At 42.7% G+C, this 21704-nt stretch overlaps 1 protein-coding gene across 6 annotated transcripts in view; it reads left to right on the top strand.

Annotated features, from left to right (window-relative positions):
- The window catches only part of NPAS2 (neuronal PAS domain protein 2), a 199227-nt gene that overhangs the window by 99270 nt on the left and 78253 nt on the right, over positions 1-21704 (top strand). For all 6 annotated transcript variants that reach the window (XM_075130506.1, XM_048857779.2, XM_048857768.2 and 3 more), the window contains 3 exons: positions 1275-1328; positions 7664-7812; positions 13086-13177. In XM_075130506.1, coding sequence (XP_074986607.1) covers positions 1275-1328; positions 7664-7812; positions 13086-13177 — 295 coding nt within the window. The remainder of the gene's footprint in view (positions 1-1274; positions 1329-7663; positions 7813-13085; positions 13178-21704) is intronic.

Genomic DNA, 21704 nt, shown 5'->3' with positions numbered 1-21704 from the left:
TACATGATTTATCTATTTTACCTACTCTTCTTTTGAGCTATGGCTGGCACTTGTACGTATCTGTTGCAGGTTCATAATGGCTCATTCTTATAGAAGCAATGGACATACGCCTTATGGAAGATCAAGAATTTAGTCAGTATCTGTTCCAAAACAGTTAATACTGACAGGTCTGGTAAACGTTCAGTTTTGCACAGGGGTTGCATTTTTTCTGTGTGACAAGTCAAGTTGGTCTAACATAGGACTGACAGCTGCACCACTTAAAAACCTATCGAACTCTAAAAAATTAAGCTCAAGTCAGATAGTGAGAAGGCAGTTGGGCCCATTCAACCCCTGACCTCTTGACTGAGACTTCAACAAGGGTCTCAGATGTTGTCAGTTGCAAGGCTGGTTTTTGCAACGTGTAAAAAAACCTGTACTGTAGGAACTAGACTGTGTCAATAGGACTTAAGCACATGCTTCAGAGCTTTGTGGAATTGAGCCCACAATGCATCCTCATATTACCTTTGTCTTTGGGATTCCTGCCGAGCTCTTGTAGGAACTTTAAGCTTCCCCCAACTGGAGGAACCGCCCGGGAGGGCAGTAGTGGAAATAATACCTGCTTTTCCCCAGGGGTGAATCCTCTTTGGGACAGGCAGCATTGAATGTGCAGAGGGGTTCCATATTTACCTCCCTGTATCTCCTGGCGTTCATCTAGCTCAATGGCTTTCAACCTGTGGTCCATGCACCCCACCCCCGCCAGGGGAGTCCACAGACTATGACTAAGGGGTTCGTGAAAGGTTATTATTACCGTAGAGCAGTGGTTTTCAATTGTGGTCCGCAGACCCCGGAGCTCCGCAGACTATGTCTGAGATTTCCAAAGGGATCTGCACCTCCATTCGAAATATTTTTGGGGTCCGCAAATGAAAAAAGGTTGAAAACCACTGGTCTAGCCTAGCAACTTGGAGGTGTCCACAGTAGACAGATTAGACTGTAAACTTTTCAGAGAGACTGTCTTTTTAGTATGTGTTTTTACTTTGCCTACCACAATGGGGCCTTAATCTCTGATTGGAGCCCTTGGCTGCTATTGCAGTACAAAACATTAATAATGAATCATAACATCTACAATAGATGGTTCTTAAAATTAAGGTCTGAGTTTAAAACCCTGCTGACATGTTTATTTGGCTTGGGTACCATCAGTCTGTTATTACAGTAAAGCAGAAGTGTGACTCTGAGATTAACCTGAAGGTAGAGCTAATGACAGGACAACTGAAAATAACTCTGCATTCTTTCCACAGGAAAAGCTGGTCAGACAATCTCATGGATGAAAATGAGAAAGACAGGGCAAAGAGGTGAGCTCTTTTTTTCTCTTATAACACTGTTCATTTTGTTGTGAACCTAAGGTTTTATGTTGCTGCAGAAGCTGTTTTTTCCCTCCTAATTAACCAAAAGGGAGAGAAAAATAAAATCAAATACAACTTGAAAAACTGTTGAATCACAAAGCACTATTATCAGCCATCCTTTAAGAATAAAAGCATGTCAATAGTGCTTCCTCTGAAAAATATCAGCAAGCCAAATACAAGGGTTATTTTTTCACATTACTGCATAGGATCAACCGAGGAACCTACAGAATGCTGTTTCTGCCACAGTACAACTGTCTAGTCCACCATGTGTATAAAATAACACATGTTGTTATATAATCTTTATGACAAACACTTTGTAAAAGAAACAGATTGTTAATTGAAAATAATGAGGTTTTCTTATTATGTTACTCAGTTTATACATGGGTAATCATCTGATAATGATTTGGGAGAAAAACAAAACAAAAAACGACTAATACTCTCAAATCACCTAATCGCCAAAAATGAATAACATTAGAAACATTATTTCAGACCTAAACATAATCTCCTTTCATGTGTGCTTGTTATGGTTTGGGTTAAACTCCACTGAAGCTAGGGTAAATGATGGTGCAGCTAAATGCCTCTTTGATTAGTAATAAAACAATAGAAGCCACCACCAAACACACAGATCCACTTGGCAAGACTGAGTCAGAAGCTATGCCATGCAGGGTGAGGGGTTTACCAGGATTGATACAGCAAATGCAGGGGTTAAAGTATTGATTGATGGAGCTATTATTGTGTGTGTCTGTGTTTTTGAGGAAAACCGGAGAAAACACTAGAGAGCAAGGACAGAAAAACCAAGGGCACAATCAGAACAAGCACTGGGAATGTGGTTTTAAGAAAACATAAGCAAGAGTTTAGGGAGAGAAAGAAAAAAAAAAGCTGAGAGAGAGACAGCTTTTGAGCTGAGTGCTGATTGGAAAAGGTGCCTGCTACTGTGAGCAAAGACACTGTCTCATGATTGTTGGATTCCTGCTGTGTTCGGGGAAACAGGTCTTTGTACATTCTTTGTAAATAAACAGTATTGCTTCAAAGAAACATCTGGTTCCATCACCAATTACTGCTCCTAACTGGAACAACCCACAAGACGCTGAATTTTTAGCTAATTGATTGGGTCTAAGTGGTAATGTGCTATTGAATTTGTGTGGGGGGGTGGAGGGTGAGAAAACCTGGATTTGTGCTGGAAATGGCCCACCTGTTGATCACTTTAGATAAGCTATTACCAGCAGGACAGTGGGGTGGGAGGAGGTATTGTTTCATATTCTCTGTGTGTATATAAAGTCTGCTGCAGTTTCCACGGTATACATCTGATGAAGTGAGCTGTAGCTCACGAAAGCTCATGCTCAAATAAATTGGTTAGTCTCTAAGGTGCCACAAGTACTCCTTTTCTTTTTGCGAATACAGACTAACATGGCTGTTCCTCTGATACCGTGGTAAAGTCACAGTTCATACATACACAGGAAATTGCTATTAACACTTTGTAGGGGTTGTCTTTTCAGGTAGGAAATCATTTGTTGCAGTAAAACTCCATAGTAATTGGCTGGCACCAGGAGTGTCACAGAATCTGTTTGCTAGCAACTTTTTTGGAAGTGTGATCAGTACTGCGACCAGCAGTTTAACTGGTGTAGAGGTAGCCTTAGGTTGCATGTACTTTTTTCCTTTGTTCTTTCTAATGAAAGTATTTCCAGTCCAGGCACAACTAGTTGGTCCAGGCTCGTCTCTTTTGATTTTTTTTCCTGCTTCTTCCCTTCTGCAGCCTTTTTTCACTAATATAGGTCAGAAAACTCTTCAGCCATGCTCAACTGTTCTCCTTTGCTTCTTTTCTAATTCATGCATGCTCGAGATACAGAAGCCCACTGTTTGATACAAGGAGCAATGTGCAGACTTAACTGCTGCAAACACTTAGGACTGCAAGGGATGTCTTCTAAGGCAAAGGGCTTATCAAAGTTTTCCCAAAGCCACTGTGCTGACACTCTTCACAAGGGACTTAACGTATGACAGTTGCTAAACATAGTATTATTAATGCATACTACAAAGAAGCACAATATAAGGGTGCGCCTAACCATCTGTAAATAATGTAGACCTCTGTGAATGGAGGAGGAGGATGAAGGGAATGGTTGCCTCATTCCACATTACATCATGAAAAAGATGTCTTTGGAGATGATCTATTGCAGCTGAAAGTGTGATACAAAGTGTCAAGAATTATAACACTGCTGGAATGCAGGGTTGTTTTTCATGGAGTGGGGAATGAAGCAAAGGGGAGAATAGAGGGAGGAATTCCAGATTTAACTGTCACTACCAGTTCACACACTTAGGTCCAAATTACTTTTATGATGCATGCAAGGCAACCATTTAAAAAGGGGGTTAGTGAGCAACATACACACAGAACAGACATAGGAAAACACATATCTTAAATAGTGGTAGTTGTCATTACCATCTGCTGACATTTTAATGCCTCTTTTTTTTTTTTTGTAAGGGGCATTTTTGGTGATGCATAGGGACAAGCCTTTGTTAATATTTACTCAGAATCAAAATTCCATTCAGACAGTGTATCTTTTTCCCATTAGCATATGCCGTATTGCTTTGAAGATAACCAGGAGGTACATAACCAGGACTAATGGTATGAATTGTGCAATCAGAATTTGCTTCCTTTAATAGTTTGATATAGCTTATGTCAATGCCCTGCTCTTCAAAAGCTTTCAACACCGCATTGATCTCTATGCTGTTGAACATTCTATGCTGTTGAATGCTGCACTACAGATATAACCTTGTTTGATACTCCCCTTCACATCCCAGTTAAGAAAGGTGTGCAACAAGGAGACACAGTTTCACCGAAACTCTTCACAGCCTGCCTCGAAGTGATAATGGGACAAATGAATTGGAAGGGTGGAATCAACATCAACGGAGAACAGGTAAACCATTTCAGATTTGTGGACGATATTGGGTTGACCGCCAAAAATGATATCGAACTACAGAAAATGCTGCAAGAACTCAACACAAAAAGCAGCCAAGTCGGACTGAAAATTTACCCCTCCAAAACAAAATTTATGTAGTCTGATACCTTACCAAAAGTCCAGATAACAACCAAGGGAGAACAAATAGAAGAAGTTGAGCAATATGTCTATTTGGGCCAAGAAATTAACATGCGTCAAGATCAGGAAGGTGAACTCTCGTGAAGAAAGAAAGCAGGTTGGTGTGCATTCAATTCTATCAAGGATGTCCTCCAAGGAAAAATCAAAAAGGCAACACGTGCCAGCTTCTTCAACTCAACAGTCCTGCCAGCAATGTTGTACGGCAGCAAAACATGGGTGCTGATGAAGACAGAGGAGCAGCAACTGTGTGTCACAGAGAGGGCAATGGAAAGAAGAATTCTGGGAATTTCAATACAAGACCGAGTCCCCAGTGAAGTGATCAGACAGCAGAGTGGAGTGCAGGATGTCGTTGTTGAGAGCAGGCATAAAAAATACGATGGGCCAGGCATATAACGAGGCTCACTGACAATCGATGGACTGCAGCTGTCGCCGAGTGGTACCCACAGGAACTGAAATGACCACTCAGCCAACCCCCAAAGAGATGCGAAGATTTTATCATGAAAAGACATAGCCGCATATGGAGAAGGAAGGCCAAGATATGAGAAGAATGGAAGATGTGCTGTGATTGGCGCAATCTGTAGGAGGGCTGAAGGACCAATTGATCAAGGTGAAGGGTATGAAATTAAGACAAGGACAACTTCAGCAGAGTATCAGGGATAGTGCCCTAATAGTGATATTTACTAGACTATGGAATAAGCTTCCAAGGGAAGTGTTGGAACCTGCATTGTTCAAGACATTTAAAACTGGACTGAACAAAGCACTAGCAAATATAGAATCCTGCATTGGCAAAGGGATAGATTAGATGACCTAATAAGGTTTTCTGTTTTCTTCTTTTAAGGATCCTACTCTGTTCATTGATTTGGATCTTGGTCGAGTTATTTCCACTACAAAAGTTTTCAGATTTCCTTTGTGAATAAAATGTCAAGGGTTAAAAATAGGTACTTTCTGGTTTCTGTCAAAACATATTTTACTTTCTAGGCAAGCAACACTTACTCTATATATGGTTGGGGAGTTTCAGTTTTTGGAGGAATGGGAGCCTTCAAGCTAACATGGGCTGAGGATTGAATTACATGAAAATAAAATGTTGCTGTTCTTTAAATCTTCTTGAATTGTTTGGAAATACGAAGAAAATGGATTCAAATCTTGTCCTGACAATCTTCCTCATGTGTAACAGAAGTAGGCTTAAATCAGTTAGACAGCATCCACCCAAACTTTTGTGTTCAAAGCTGTAAAATAACCAAAGATTGGCTTCTTTCCAGTAAAAAGAAAAGGAGTACTTGTGGCACCTTAGAGACTAACGAATTTATTTGAGCATAAGCTTTCGTGAGCTATAGCTCACTTCATCGGATGCATTCAGTGGAAAATACAGTGGGGAGATTTATATACACAGAGAACATGAAACAATGGGTGTTACCATACACACTGTAACGAGAGTGATCAGGTAAGGTGAATTATTACCAGCAGGAGAGCGGGGGGGCGGGGCGGCAGGGGGGAGCCTTTTGTAGTGATAATCAAGGTGGGCCATTTCCAGCAGTTGACAAGAACGTCTGAGGAACAGCGGCGGGGAATAAACATGGGGAAATAGTTTTACTTTGTGTAATGACCCATCCACTCCCAGTCTTTATTCAAGTCCAAGTTAATTGTATCCAGTTTGCAAATTAATTCCAATTCAGCTGTCTCTCGTTGGAGTCTGTTTCTGACGTTTTTTTGTTGTAATATTTGGACTTTTAGGTCTGTAATCGAGTGACCAGAGAGATTGAAGTGTTCTCCGACTGTTTTTTGAATGTTATAATTCTTGATGTCTGATTTGTACACAAAGTAAAACTATTTCCCCATGTTTATTCCCCGCCTCTGTTCCAACTGCTGGAAATGGCCCACCTTGATTATCACTTCAAAAGGCTCTCTCCTCTCCCTCCCTCTTCGCCCCCACCCCCGCTCTCCTGCTGATAATAGCTCACCTTATCTGATCACTCTCGTTACAGTAAAGAGAAAAGAAGGACTTGTGGCACCTTAGAGACTAACAAATGGTGCCACAAGTCCTCCTTTTCTTTTTGCGGATACAGACTAACACGGCTGCTACTCTGAAACATCTCGTTATAGTGTGTATGGTAACACCCATTGTTTCATGTTCTCTGTGTATATAAATCTCCCCATTGTATTTTCCACTGAATGCATCCGATGAAGTGAGCTGTAGGTCACGAAAGCTTATGCTCAAATAAATTTGATAGTCTCTAAGGTGTCACAAGTACTCCTTTCCTTTTTTGTGGATTACAGACCAACGCGGCTGCTACTCTGAAACCTTCTTTCCAGTGCATGTCAAAAAGTATTCAGGCCAGAGAGCAAGACAAACAAAAATTACTGCCTCCAGCCCCCCACCCCGTCACTGGTAACATATGGAAGCCTCCATTGTCATATCTCTGCTGAAAATGTTTATTTACATATTGGTCCTTGGAGGCAGGGCCGTCCTTACCCGTACGCAAAGTAAGCAGCTGCATAGGGCAACAGGAAATTCGGGGCACCAAATTAAACAATTCTACAGGATGCTTATAAACTGCCATAGTTTTTTTACTTTTTTATCTGACCAACAAATAATTTAGGATACCTAAACGTTTTGATCAGCCCAAAAGTTTGAGCATTATAAATTGTTTTCTGGGCCAACAAAAAGTGTTGTCATATTATTTACCTTGTCTATTTACAATCTTCCTTTACTGAAAGTACCTCAGCATAGAATGCATGAATTTTGAGTACACCTACACACATATGAAAACCTGTGCTCACAAGACAAGCTTTATAATTTGTCTGAAAACAAGGACATGAAATTCCTCCACATCTTGTCCTGCTGCTGGAGTGATAGGGGGAGGACAGAAGAGCCAACATGTGCCCCCTGAGTGAGCCCAGGAATAAGATAATAAAGTCACAGAGCAGAGACTGGAATAAAATCCAGCTCTGTTGTTTCCCATCCTAGCACTCTATCCTTCGGAGCATGCCGCTTTTCAAGTTGTCCCAGCAAAGAGGTCACAAAGATGACAGTGAGAAAGGTCAGTTCTTGGTTGCTTATGTAGCTTTGCCTCGTGCCAGACATTAGTGTTCACACACTGATTCATAGCGAGTTCATTTTCTAAATAGCATGTCGCAAGAAGAATATGTAATGATTACTCTTTCTAGGTCCATTCATTATTTTTTTCATACTTATAGGGCTTCACGTAACAAGTCTGAAAAGAAGAGACGTGACCAATTCAATGTTCTCATCAAAGAGCTCAGCTCCATGCTTCCAGGCAACACCCGTAAAATGGACAAAACTACAGTGCTTGAAAAAGTCATTGGCTTCCTGCAGAAACACAATGGTAAAAATTGCTAAACCTATCCATGTACAGTCAAACTGAACCAAATCCTTGTTACCCCAGTGATGGTCAGAGTGGCTCAGGTGGTTAAAAATTTCATATTAAGATTTTTTCCAAGTCATAGTTTATGACGAGAAAACTTAAGGGTACCATGCAACCCAAATCAGCCTCCTCGGCTGCTCCTTGGTACAGGATAGTACTTATCCTACTTGCTCTGTAGTATAATGCCTGTTCAGACCTGATGGGCTTGCTCAAGACTGCCTTTCTTGCTCACAATGCTCCTTTTGGCTGTTGGGCTCAAGTGAATGAAGCTGGTCAGTCCTCCGACGTTCTAAGGCAGAGGATGTATGCCTCCCTAGCTGACTGAATATCAGGCAGCCAGGGAAGAAATGCAAAGGGCACAGAGCTCTGAAATGAACCTGTGAGCTAAGCAGGGGAGGGACTTGTGATCTGCACAAAACAGTGATCAAGCGGGAAAGAGGAAGCTCCCTTCTCCTGACACCAACAGACTTCTGACTGGAGTGGGGAAATATTCTTCTTAGCTTCTCTAAAAGTAGATGTAGGGAGCCAGTCTGTTCTCTCCTGGGGTACTGTGAAAGGGGGCTGTGACTCCTGCACACTGTGGGCCTTGAGTATGAAAAAGAAGCAGCTTCTGAGGATAGGGGATAGAGGAGTTATCATATGAGAAGCTTGCCTGTGTGCCTCGGTACAGTCCTGGTATAGAGCTGGTGGGTTTGGAGGGGGGTTGTTTTCCCTGGATAATCCAACCTGCTATTAAGCCAGCATCCAGAGTCGTGTCTCTCCCAGGTCTCAGTTTCTACTTCATCATGCCCGCTACACCTTTTAACAGATGAAAATCCATCAGGGATTCTTTAAAAAAAAAAAAATGGAGAAAGTGAAGGTTCAAGGTTACGAATTTAAATAATTTTCTGTACAGAAAATATCTTAAAGAAAGATCACATGGCATACTTTCTGGCTTTAAAATATTGATCATTGTTTCTCTGGCACTTGGATCCATGTGTCGTCACACCAAGCAGCCTGAAGGGTGGCGAAAGGAGGGGAGCTCAGAACTAATGTGTGTATAATGTAGTACAGTGGGAAATTCTGACATTAAGGCCAAATTTTTAAAATTGGTTTAATAAATTGTATTCACAAATATTTGCTTGCATAAATCTGGGGGACTTCTACCCAATGTGCACAAGCAAATACCAGTTTTTCATTTGCATAGGTGCAATTTTAGTTTGGTTTTAAGGCCATTTGCAAATTTGGCATAGAAGAGCACAATAAAGACAGCTGCTGAGTAGTGATGACAGCCAGAAATTTATTTTAAAATATATCTGAAGGGTGAATGTTTATTCTCATAAAAACGTGTCAGCTCTACCATTATATCTCAATACTGATCTCTAACCATTGCTGTTCCAATCTTTGGGGGCCACTCTGAGCAAAAACTATAAATGTGCTGAATTGTACCACTCTTCTGTGATGTGAGTAAACTTTAGAGACAGATCACCTCTTGCTGAAGAAATCCTGAGGTTAGGGTGGAATGCTGCAAATTTTGCCTTGCAGAGTTTTCACCATATTGTTCTACCAGAAGTGTGGGATTTGCCCCCTGCCTCATACCCCATGAAATGGGCAGATGCTTCAGCCCCCACAAATCATAGATCCCTTGAGATCTTGGAAAATGATCTGGAAGTGTTGACCATTCACTTGAAGGCTTTGTGCATGCTCCAAGTTCCTGGCAGATGGCAATGGCTCTACAACTACACCCCTTTCAGCAGTTTGATTTGTCTTGCGTACCCCAAGTTACACCTCCCTTAAAAACGACTTGCTTACAAAATCTGACATAGAAATACAAAAGTGTCACAGCACAGTGTTACTGAAAAATTGCTGATGTTCTCATTTTTACCATGTAGTTATAAAATAAATCAATTGGAATATAAATATTGCACTTACATTTCAGTGTCTAGTATACAGAGCAGTAGAAACAAGTCCTTGTTTATCTGAAATTTTAGTTTGCACTGACTTCGCTAGTGCTTTTTATGTAGCCTATTGTAAAACTAGGCAAATATCTAGATGAGTTGATGTACCCCCGGAAGACCTCTGCGTACCCCCAGGGATACATGTACCTCTGGTTTAGAACCACTGCAATAGGGGAGATCTGCACACAGAGGGTTCCCTTGTGCATGCACATCAGCCTCAAATCAGGAACAAGACTAAGAGCACCAGAATACCTTATCACTTGTAATCTAAGCTAATTTTGACAGTAGGGCACAGTTGCCAACTTTCATGTGGTAAATAAGCACCCTGACTTTCACAATAAGCCAACAATCAAGCTAATCCCATTTCAAAACAAGGCCAAAACAAGCCAATCCCTAAGAACCATAACACTCTATGTGACTAGATCCCCCGGTTTGCAGTCTGGCACTGTGGTGGGCCCTCTGTGCACTCCTGACTCTCTCCGCCACTTGCCCCTGCTTGCCTGTTGTCCCTGCCTGCCCCCCTTTGCCCCTGCTTGCCGGGAGCCAATAAAAAAAAGAAGTAACAAGCTACAATAAGAGACAAGCCAAACAAGAAACAAGCTACAAGCCAAAAACTAGCCAACAAGCAACTCTAAACAAGCCCAATTTCTGCATTTTTTCCACGGGTTTGGCATGTTTGCAGCAGGGACTGATTCTCATTTGATAAGGCCTCTTTACACTGCTCAGGCAGTGTATACACAGTTCTGGAACAGTGTAAATGAGCCACATCTCCAGAAGTGACAGTCCTCAAGACCATGTGGAATTCCAGTGACTTCACTAGAACTCCATAGAGGTGAACGGGTCCAACCTCACAGAGCAGCTTGCAGGACTGGGGCCTAGTGAATTAATCTTTGCCATTTTGCTCTCTTTTATTCCTTGGACAATCTTTCCACCTTCTCAGAGTTGAGAGATATGGGTGTAATAAAGAAGCAGATAAAAACTCTTACATCATGACACCAACATAATTAAGTCACAAATGTCAAAATAATTGAGGAAAGAATTATAGTTAATCTGTTATTGCAGTGATGGTTCTCTTTTAATTAAATATTGCCATAGACAAAGTTATTTCATGCAAGAGGGCACAATTGGGACATCTGAAAGTTTCATTATATCTGTTATTCTTTTACAGCTTCTTTGATAATTGTATATACCTATTTAAAATCTGACAGTAATGATATATCTTTCTTTTTATCTGCCCAAGGCAGGGTAAAAGAAGATGTTAATATGCACACTTTAAAAAATCCACTAAAGAACAACCACATAAGTGTAATAATAAGCGTAAATGGAGTAGCTGATAGCACCAATAATTTACTCAAAAAAGGCATTTTACTTTATTTTACCTGATTGTTCTCTGTTTAGTAAACAGCCTATGATTGTATATAGAAGTTGGACTGAATTGCTATTGGTTTTGTACTCTTTAAGAAAGAAAGAAAGAAAGATACTTTTCAGACAAAAATCCATTATTTAAAAGTTTAAATCAACAGTAGATATGCAACATACTACAAAACAAACAATTAAGTTTAAAAACATTTCTTTATCCCCATTGTATATGATGGTTTTATTTGTTGTATTCAATAGTATTTTCTCTTACATTTGGCTTTTTAAACCAATCATTTATCATTAATTAATTACAATTAATCAGTTATAACAGAAAAGCAGATCAATTTTCAGATTTCCTGCTCACTAAACAGTCTCTTTCTATTAATCCAAGGAAGCTTGGCAAAATTCAAATAATTCTTCCAGAAATTGATTTTTCAAATATGCCATTTTTGCCATGCTAGTATCTACTGTAAAATATTCTGCATTTTGCAGGGTACATAATAAAGAGTTGATTGGAGCTGATCCTTTTTTTCTCAGCCATCTGCTGAACATTCTGGGCCGGTAAAGCCACTGCATTGTGATATCAAGACAACCCCAGCAATGCTGAAAAAGTTAATTTAGTGGGAAACAGACTGCTGCAGCTCCACTGATAAAAGCACTAACCTGTGCTTGTGTGGGTGCTTTGATTTACTTCCATGAGACACTTCACGCAGACAGTATTATAGGTTTACTGCCTTTTAAATCATTCAGCCATTTTTATTTTTGTGGTCAGTCTCTTGAAACAGAGAGAACGTGGCATTAAGTGCTCTGTAAATGTTGACAGATTAGGTTAATCAGAGTAGAATAGAGAGGACACATTTATCCTCTACCCGACCACCAGTGTTAGCGCTCAAGTGTACTTTTATTAGAGCTGGGTGAATACTGAACAGATTATTAGGCAAATATGTATAAAATTTTGAGAAATGTATCAAATAATGTATCTGACAAATACATCCTTACATTACTTAGGCACCGAGGTCCATAATGTACCAATACTAATTGGAAATGTTATTTGAAATAAATTATTCATCAAATATGATTCAATCAGCTCTCATTTGGGTTCAGTCTTAACTACAGAGCCATGATTTATAATTATCATACACTGGCACTTCTCCAAGTGAAAACTTACAAAGGACGAATGCCCTAGGAGTGTTTATTGGACGGTGCTTCCATGTGACAGAACAGAATGCCACCATCAAACCACCAGACAGGTTCACAGTCAGATTTTTATTTTAAAGGATAGGAGATTGCATTTTCCAACTGTTTTTTGTGAGTGAAGCTCTGGTTTGCTTCCTCATCCTCTGGCCTGCACTGCACTGTGGAGCTGGCTGGAGATGGTGTGAGGAGAGAAGGATGTTCCATCACAAGAGATGCTGTTGTAAATTGTACATTCCACCTGTGCACCAAGCAACTGGGGGAGCGATTGTGGTTTCTAAGGCACAGTCATCCAGCTTCCTCAAAGATGCTTTTTCACTGCCCCTACTCGGCGTTGTGGCCAAAATCTAGCCCTTGGTCATTCCCATCCTAAGTCTGAAACTCGGTAAACCGCAACTACATATTTGATATATGCTAATCCTCATGCGATTTTGCTTTTTTTTTTTAATTCAAAATTCACCTAGGTAACACACTGATTGAAAACAATGGCCATTTGACTGCAAACTCCTATTGAAGACAATGGGGTTTGGCTGAATAAAAACTGAGTAAGGACCTCCGGACGTGGCCCAATGAGGAGATTATCCATATTCTTGCACTGCATGCATGTCCAGTGCTTGCAAATCTCTATTCATTTCAAGTTATATAAAATATTTACATCCCTTAGCAGCAATTTGTATATAGTTTTGCAAAATATACTTTTCTTTGGATTTTTAAAAAAAAATTGTAATGTTGTTATTTGTTTAGAAGTCTCAGCACAGACAGAGATTTGTGAAATTCAGCAAGACTGGAAGCCTTCGTTTCTCAGCAATGAAGAATTCACCCAGCTGATGTTGGAGGTAAAAATGCATATAATTTTGCTATGGATGTGCACATTGTTCTAGAGCAACAATATGTCTGTGATCCCAAAAAGAGAAGAACTTTAGATTTTATTGTACTTGACCATAAAGCAGAGCCACCATGAAAAAAAAGACTGGAAACCAATATGTGTTCCATTCCATGCTTGGACACTGCAGTAACCGAAGTACTGCAGTCAATAAAAATCCATTTTTAAAAATGGAACAGACACACATTAAATGTAATACATAAAATAAATTCAAATTATGATATACATTTTATTGCTACAAATATAAGATAGGGAAAGGGAAAGCTTGCCATATCTCCTTTTTTGTATATATATTATTATTATTTTATTTAACATTTATACTGCATTGGCACCTAAAGGTTATCCATGCCAAAACCCTATTGTGCTAGGTATTATACAAACATAGAAAATGACAGCCCTTGTTGACTTGACACCATTAATACTGGCAGTGCAATCATTTCCAAAGTTCCTATCAAAGACATCTTTATTATAATAGGGAGCAGAAGCACTTTGCAATTATATTCTATTAAATCACATTTAAATTATACCATAGGAGTTTCTAAAACTAGCAGAGATTTTTAGGGAAATGACTCAGTGATGTTTGTGTAGGTTTGATATGAAATCCAAATGAGCTGCCAAAATGTAATTTTCTATCTTGTAAATAACTACAACTTTGTTAATTGTCTTTTCTGCTACTAAAAATGTAAAGGTTATTTGGTTTCGGAGTGTCATTTAATAACATGTTTTCACTGCTTATTTGTTTTCTCTGCTGTGATTTATGAACATTAGTATGAAGAAAAAAGTGTGAATGGACATGATTCACTGTATGGGTGCAGGGAGATGCAAATAGTCAGCAGGAGCAACTTTCCTATGCTGGGAGTGGATAGCTGTAAATTCTCTCGGAGGCTCCACTATTTGGTCACCATTACCTTTTAGTTTTTCATGATAAGTTTTCTTCTTGTTAAATATTTAACTTTCCTTTCTGTTAATGCTCATGCTTTGACGCAAATGGAAATAATTAACTAATAGTTTTGTTTGATACAGCTGTTAGTTTGCATCTATTGTATCTGTCTTTCATTTTTCTATGGCACTTGTGAATGTTGCAAGTGAGTTTTTAAGAGACACTTCATTTGCACTTGCCTGACATAATTGTAGATTCTCATTTCAGTGCACAGGAATTTACACACATGACTCCCTTCACATAGAATTAAAAATATTCCCTTGAGGTGGAAACAAATGAATGGGCAAATGACTTGGGTTCTTCTTTGAGTGCTCGTCCCTGTGGGTATTCTCTGTGGGTTGGAATGCACTCCGTGTGCCTGAGACCAGAAGATTTTTCAGTAGTAGGGTCCACCAGTCCGTGCCTGCACCCTTCCCCACCTTCTGCTTTAAACTGAGGGTACAAAGGGTGCTGCAGACCAACCACCTCTCCAGTTCCTTTCTACCACTTGTGGTCTGAGAGAGAACCCCTCAGTGTTTGCAGCTTTTTGCTAGTGTTCCCACTCAAACTTTCTTGTATTGTAATTCAGTTTTCTTTTTTCTTAGATACAGTGGATGCCACTTGATACCAACTCTGATATCAACACTTCCAGTTCATAGCAACATTTTGCCAGGAACTATTCCCATCCCATCAACTACATTGTTAACAGGATTTGGATATTGGCAGTGACATGTCACTTATTGAGAACTTCTTTTAGAAGAAAGGCCCTGACTGCAGGCAGGTTTGTGAGGCTGGAGCCAGAGAAGGAAGGGCTGGGACATGCCTTCCTTGGCTGCAGCCCCACAAACCTGCCTGAACTCAGGGACCACACAGGAGGTAAGGTGTTGGGGGCCCCACATCTCTGCCCAGTGAGGGAGCCCCTGCTGGAGTACTGATGCTGCAGGCTGGGTCGGGAGGCTGTGGGAAAAGGAAGGGGCTGCAGTCCAGATGCCAGGGTTTTCAGCTGGGAGCTCGCAGAACTGCATGGTACCTCTCTCTGCTGCTGCCCTGCTCTCAGCTTCCCCTCCTCCTGGAAAGCCCTGGCATCCAGACTGCCGCCCCCTCTCCCCACAGCATGCCTGCAGGCAGGTTGGTGGGGCTGCAGCGAGGGAAGGCACGTCATTGCCAATATCTGACACCCCCAGTCCCATGGAAGAGGAACTCCCACTGTGGGGTGAGTGCAGGGTGGGTTCACTGTCCAGCCAACCCCCTCCCTGGGACCCCCAGCCCCTCCTAACTGGGCTGGGATTAGGCTTGTGGTGCCAGGTCAGAGAGTGTTGCTGCAATTGGTTGGTACCATTTCAGGGTACCTTCACTCTGAGGCTACATTCGCCCTGGTCCAGGCTGCCAAGGAGCACAACAAACTGCTCCAACCTACGCCCACCCCTTCAGACCAGGATGACAAGAGACTATATCTCTTCAGTAGGAAAAACAAATTTCAGCCAGGCCCCAATTCCGGGCCATCCTTGACTAAGGGGAATTGTTGCCAGACCATCTCATCAAGCGTCGCTGGATGCAGCGGAGACGGTTTGCCATTCCATGGCGACTTCAGTCATCATGAGATACATGTCTGCAATCCTCGGGGTTCCCCAAGGAGGTCCAGCAACAGTAGAAGATCTCCCCTTCTAGGGTAACAACCTGTTTAGCCAGAAAACAGATGAGTCACTTCATTCCCTTAAGAACTGTCACACACCACTCTGCTCCTTGGGGAACTGTACCCTGGCACCCCAAAGGAAATATTCCCAGCTGCCTCCTCCGTCCTGGCCCTCTGTCCTTCTGTCATCCAAGGGTTTGTGAGCCTCCTTGGAAACATCAAAGGGCGCAAAGTAGCAGGCAAATGTACCATCATCACCACCCTCTCTTTAGTCCCAGACTTCCACCAGCAAAGGATGGTTGAGAATCACCAACAAGTCTTTGCACTGCCCTTTCTCTGCACTCCCCTTACCCCACACTCTTTGAGGGCTGCTTGGCCTCTTTCCTCCTGATGTGGCATCACATCATGTTGGATAAATGGGTCCTCAATAGCTTCTCGACTGGCGACACTATCAAATTCCTGTCTTCTCTTCTCCAAAATCCCATCCCCTGTCCTTCTTCAGGGACCCTTCTCACAAGAGGACTCACACATGGGAGGAGTTTCAGAGTAACAGCCGTGTTAGTCTGTATTCGCAAAAAGAAAAGGAGAACTTGTGGCACCTTAGAGACTAACCAATTTATTTGAGCATGAGCTTTCGTGAGCTACAGCTCACTTCAAAGTCTGCTGCAGTTTCCATGATATGCATCCGATGAAGTGAGCTGTAGCTCACGAAAGCTCATGCTCAAATAAATTGGTTAGTCTCTAAGGTGCCACAAGTACTCCTTTTCTTTTTACATGGGAGAAGGACTCCCAAATCCAGTTAGATAGAGCCTGTGCCTCCTCAACTCAGGAGGAAGGGTTTTTACTCCAGATATTTCCTCATCCCCAAAAAGAAAGGGGGCTGGAGACCCATCCTACACCTCAGACAGCTAAATGTCTTTGTGTGCCCATTTGACATTCAGGATGACCACCTTGATCTTAATAATCCCCTCCCTACAGAAAGGCGACTGGTTTGCAGCCCTCAATTTGAAGGATGCCTACTTTCATATAGACATTCATCCAGGACACAGAAGATTCCTGCATTCCACGCTGAGCGTCAAGCACTTTCAATTCAGAATTCTTTCCTTCGGCATCTCAACGGCCACAGGAGGTTTCACAAAGGCACTCTCCATGGTAGCAGCAAGTCTGAGTCTTTAAGACAGCCCAATATTTCCTTACCTTGATGATTGGCTGCTCGCAGGTCAGTCGTATCAGAAGGCGCAGATGGCGGGCCTCTCCTTATGCAATCACTTTTACGCCTCAGGACTTCAGGTAAATCTAGAAAGGTCCACTTCAGGCCCCACACAAGTTTTAGAATTTAACAGGGTGAATCTGATCTCGATTTTGGGCCAGGCGTACTTAAGTCAGGATACATTCCTCACAATGAGGGATCTAACTTCAACTCATCCCCTTGACAGCAGTCTGATCCTGCCTGGTCCTTCTAGGCCATGTGAATTCCTGCATCTACATCAGTGATTCTCAACCAGGAGTCTGGGGCCCTATGGAGGACCGTGAGTAGGTTCAGGGAGTCCACCAAGCAGAGCTGGCATTTGATTTGTTTGGGCCCAGGGCAGAAATCATGGAATCATAGAATATCAGGGTTGGAAGGGACCTCAGGAGGTCATCAAGTCCAACCCCCTGCTCAAAACAGGACCTAATCCCCTGTTAGCCGATGGCCAAGGATGTTTGGTGAGGTGCCAGCTATGCCCGTTTTATACCATCCGTGACTTTAACCGCTAGGACGCACTGTCCCTTCGCGGCGGGCAGCCCAGGCTAGGCTGACGGATGCCCCAAGGTCCTAAACACCCGTGACTTTAACTGCTAGAGCTCAGAGCTCCTTCGCAGTGGGCAGTCAGGATTGACTTGACAGGCGCCCCAAGAGTTTGCCCCGTGGAGGCGGCACAACTCAACGCTAGGCTCTTAGTACTCTCACCTAATGGCCAGGCTTTATAGCCAAAACGGCTGAGGTTCTTTAATTGTGTTGGCTGCTTTACAGTAAACCAGAGAAACAAGTCAGGCTTATGCACAAATGGTTACCAAAATTTATTAAACTAGATTCTAATCATGTGGTTACAAAATTGCTAGTGCCTACTTATTTAAATGTAGAGATGTTACACACACAAACAAGTTACAAAACTGAAGCCACAATCCCAAAGAAAGAAAACAAAGTATAGAGCTCTATTTCAAAATATGTGTACACTAAAGTCCAGCGAAGGGCAACAAAAATTATTAGGGGTCTGGAACACATGAGTTATGAGGAGAGGCTGAGGGAGCTGGGATTGTTTAGCCTGCAGAAGAGAAGAATGAGGGGGGATTTGATAGCTGCTTTCAACTACCTGAAAGGGGGTTCCAAAGAGGATGGATCTAGACTGTTCTCAGTGGTAGCAGATGACAGAACGAGGAGTAATGGTCTCAAGTTGCAGTGGGGGAGGTTTAGATTGGATATTAGGAAAAACTTTTTCACTAGGAGGGTGGTGAAACACTGGAATGCGTTACCTAGGGAGGTGGTAGAATCTCCTTCCTTAGAGGTTTTTAAGGTCAGGCTTGACAAAGCCCTGGCTGGGATGATTTAACTGGGAATTGGTCCTGCGTCGAGCAGGGGGTTGGACTAGATGACCTTCTGGGGTCCCTTCCAACCCTGATATTCTATGATTCTATGATTCTAAAGATAGGAAATCAGGTGTGGGTGCTTCTTACCCTCCTTGCATCTCTCGATTCCAGCGGTGCCAAGCCAGGATCGGTCACTCAATTCCGCGGAAAGACGAATAAGGGACAAGGCTTAGGGACCCTCTTAGCTGCAGAAGCCTTGGGAGGCTGTCACTTATCTGACCAGCAGATAGATAGTGAAAAGCACTCAAAAATCATGGTGCTGTAGGTCCCATACTTATACCTCTGTACTCCTTTATTCTCCTTCTCCTTTCTTATGCCAAATTGGGGCTGGTCTGTGTGGGCGACGCCAGCTTTCGCAAGAGTAGTTTACACTTGCAAGGGAGAGAAACAATAAGTTTCGACTACTGGACATTCCTTTTATTAGGGTAAATATTTTCCCACCTAGGATGTTGGGGTGTGTGCATCACGCTATTTAGTAGGGGCTAAGAGCCATGTCTGTCACAGCTTCTCTGTCTGCTGTGAGCCTAATCGTTGTATATGTTCCCAGAGGCACATTGTAGCAGCACACCTGTGCTTCTCACAGCTTCAAAGGCTGTGCTGGAATTGATGTTAAGTGCCCTGTTGTTTTGGCTCCCTTGTGTTCCCAGTAATGCTGGTCTGAGGGGGGGGGGGGGCTGGCTGTCTGGCTACATTCCCACATAAATCATCCCAGCCAGGACTTTCTGAAGCCTGACGTTAAAAACCTCTAAGGAAGGAGATTCCACCACCTCCCTAGGTAACCCATTCCAGTGCTTCACCACCCTCCTAGTGAAAACGTTTTTCCTAATATCCAACCTAAACCTCCCCCACTGTAACTTGAGACCATTACTCCTTGCTCTGTCATCTGGTACCATTGAGAACAGTCTAGATCCATCCTCTTTGGAACCCCCTTTCAGGTAGTTGAAAGCAGCTATCAAATCCCCTCCCTATTACGTCCCTCGATCTGCTGGCAATGCTCCTACTTATACAGCCCAAAATGCCAAAATGGTAGCCTTCTTGGCAACAAGGGCACACTCTTGACTCATATCCAGTTTCTCATCCACTGTAACCCCTAGGTTCTTTTCTGCAGAACTGCAGCCTAGCCATTCAGTCCCTAGTCTGTAGCGGTGCATGGAGTTCTTCCATCCTAAGTGCAGGAGTCTGCACTTGTCGTTGTTGAACCTCATCAGATTTCTTTTGGCCCAATCCTCCAATTTGTCTAGGGCCCTCTGTATACTATCCCTACCCTCCAGCGTATGTACCACTCCTCCCAGTTTAGTGTCATCTGCAAACTTGCTGAGGGTGCAATCCATGCCATCCTCCAGATCATTAATGAAGATATTGAACAAAACCAACCCCAGGACCAACCCTTGGGGCACTCCACTTGATACTGGCTGCCAACTAGACATGGAGCCATTGATGGCTACCCTTTGAGTCTGATGAGCTAGCAAGCTTTCTATCCACCTTATAATCCATTCATCCAGCCCATACTTCTTTAACTTGCTGGCAAGAATACTGTGGAAGACCGTATCAAAAGTTTTGCTAAAGTCAAGGCATAACTTTTCCCTCATCCACAGAGCCAGTTATCTCATCATTGAAGGGTATTAGGTTAGTCAGGCTTCACTTGCCCTTGGTGAATCCATTCTGACTGTTCCTGATCACTTTCCTCTCCTCGAAGTGCTTCAAAATTGATTCCTTGAGGACCTGATCCATGAAAGCCAAAGCCCCACCACTTGGGGCTGATGTCTGGGGCCCTGAGGTCCATCACCCAGGGCTGAAGCCGAAGCCTGAGCAGTTTAGCTTCACGCAGCCTCCTGTGACGTGGAACCCCAGGCAGTTGCTCTGCTTGCTACCCCCTAACACTGGCCCTGGCTTTTATATCCAGAGAAACAGTTGTTGTGGCACAGTTGGGCCATGGAGTTTGGATCACATGTTGAGGGGGGCCTCAGAAAGAAAAAGGTTGAGAACCCCTGATCTACCTGATACCTTTCTCAAGTCTGTACCTCTGGTGCCTTCAGGCATGTTTGTGGATGGTTTACACTCCAAGTAGGGACACCCTTGACAAATGAGTCTTGCTTCCTCAGAATATCCTAATGTCATTCACCTGGTGGGAAATCAAAGACACTGTCTGCATAGGGGTTCCTTTATTCCCCTACCCCCCCAAAAGACATTAATTATGGGTGCCTCCATGCTTGACTGAGAAACTAATCTGGATGACCATCTAGCCCAGGGCTTCTGCACTTTACAATAAACCAAACAGCATGACAATCTTTTCAAGCTTTGGACAGTGCACAATGCTTGCGAGAGGTTTCTTCCCTTCATCTGTATTGCACATGTTGAAGTCATGTCAGACAATGTGACTACAATATTTTATATAAACAAACAAGGAAGAGTGAAGTCTGCCCCACTCTGCATGGAAGCAATCAAACTCTGGAACTGGTCCATCCAGCATCAGATCCCCATCTCAGCAGTGCACCTACTGGCAGTAATGAATGCCTTGGCAGACAGCCTCTGCAGGCTTTTTCCACAAAGATCACAAGTGGGAGATCCACCCTTTAGCCATGCAGTACTTCTGGTAGTGGAGCTCTCTCCATCCCGGGATGTCTTTGTGACCCAAGCAACCAAGAAAGTGCCTAGCATAATGCTCCTAAGCTGCCCACAGGCATAATTCCAGAGGGATTCCTTCTTATAGTGATTGGACCCACCAAAGTACGTCTTCCCTCCCATTCCCTTATTCCCTGGTGTCCTCAGGAAGATCAAGCAGGATGAGACAACAGTAATCCTGTTAGCACCTTGCTGGCCAAGAAAACTTTGTTAGTCTCTAAGTTGCCACAAGTACTCCTTTTCTTTTTAAGAAAACTTTGGTTCACCACCATCCCACAGGTGGCCTCTCGCCCAGGCATACACTTGCAACCGGAGCACGGGGAGGTGCCTTGCACAAGCACAGGCCAACAGACACTGCTACTGAAATATCTTCTAGTCTGAGGCACAAGGAGTGCATGCGCACTCACAATGAATACCCATTGGGACCACACATCTTGAAGAATTCCAGTTAGTACAAGATAAGTAACCTTCTTTTTTTGCAGACTTTTCTTGTATGGTAGTTACCAATAGAAGATAGCACTATGATTCTTCATGAACCGGTGCTTAGTAGATATTCGGAGGTCCTGTTGAACTGTTCGCTCTCTCGCTCTGTCTCGCTCTGTCTCGCTCTCTCTCTCACCCAAACAAGTTCTAACTTATTGATGTTTGGACAAGATTCTGTTTAAAAATATTCTTTGT

Source organism: Caretta caretta, chromosome 1 (assembly GCF_965140235.1).
Source record: "Caretta caretta isolate rCarCar2 chromosome 1, rCarCar1.hap1, whole genome shotgun sequence".
Classification (NCBI taxonomy): Eukaryota; Metazoa; Chordata; order Testudines; family Cheloniidae; genus Caretta; species Caretta caretta.
This window is presented reverse-complemented; position numbering and strand designations above follow the sequence as displayed.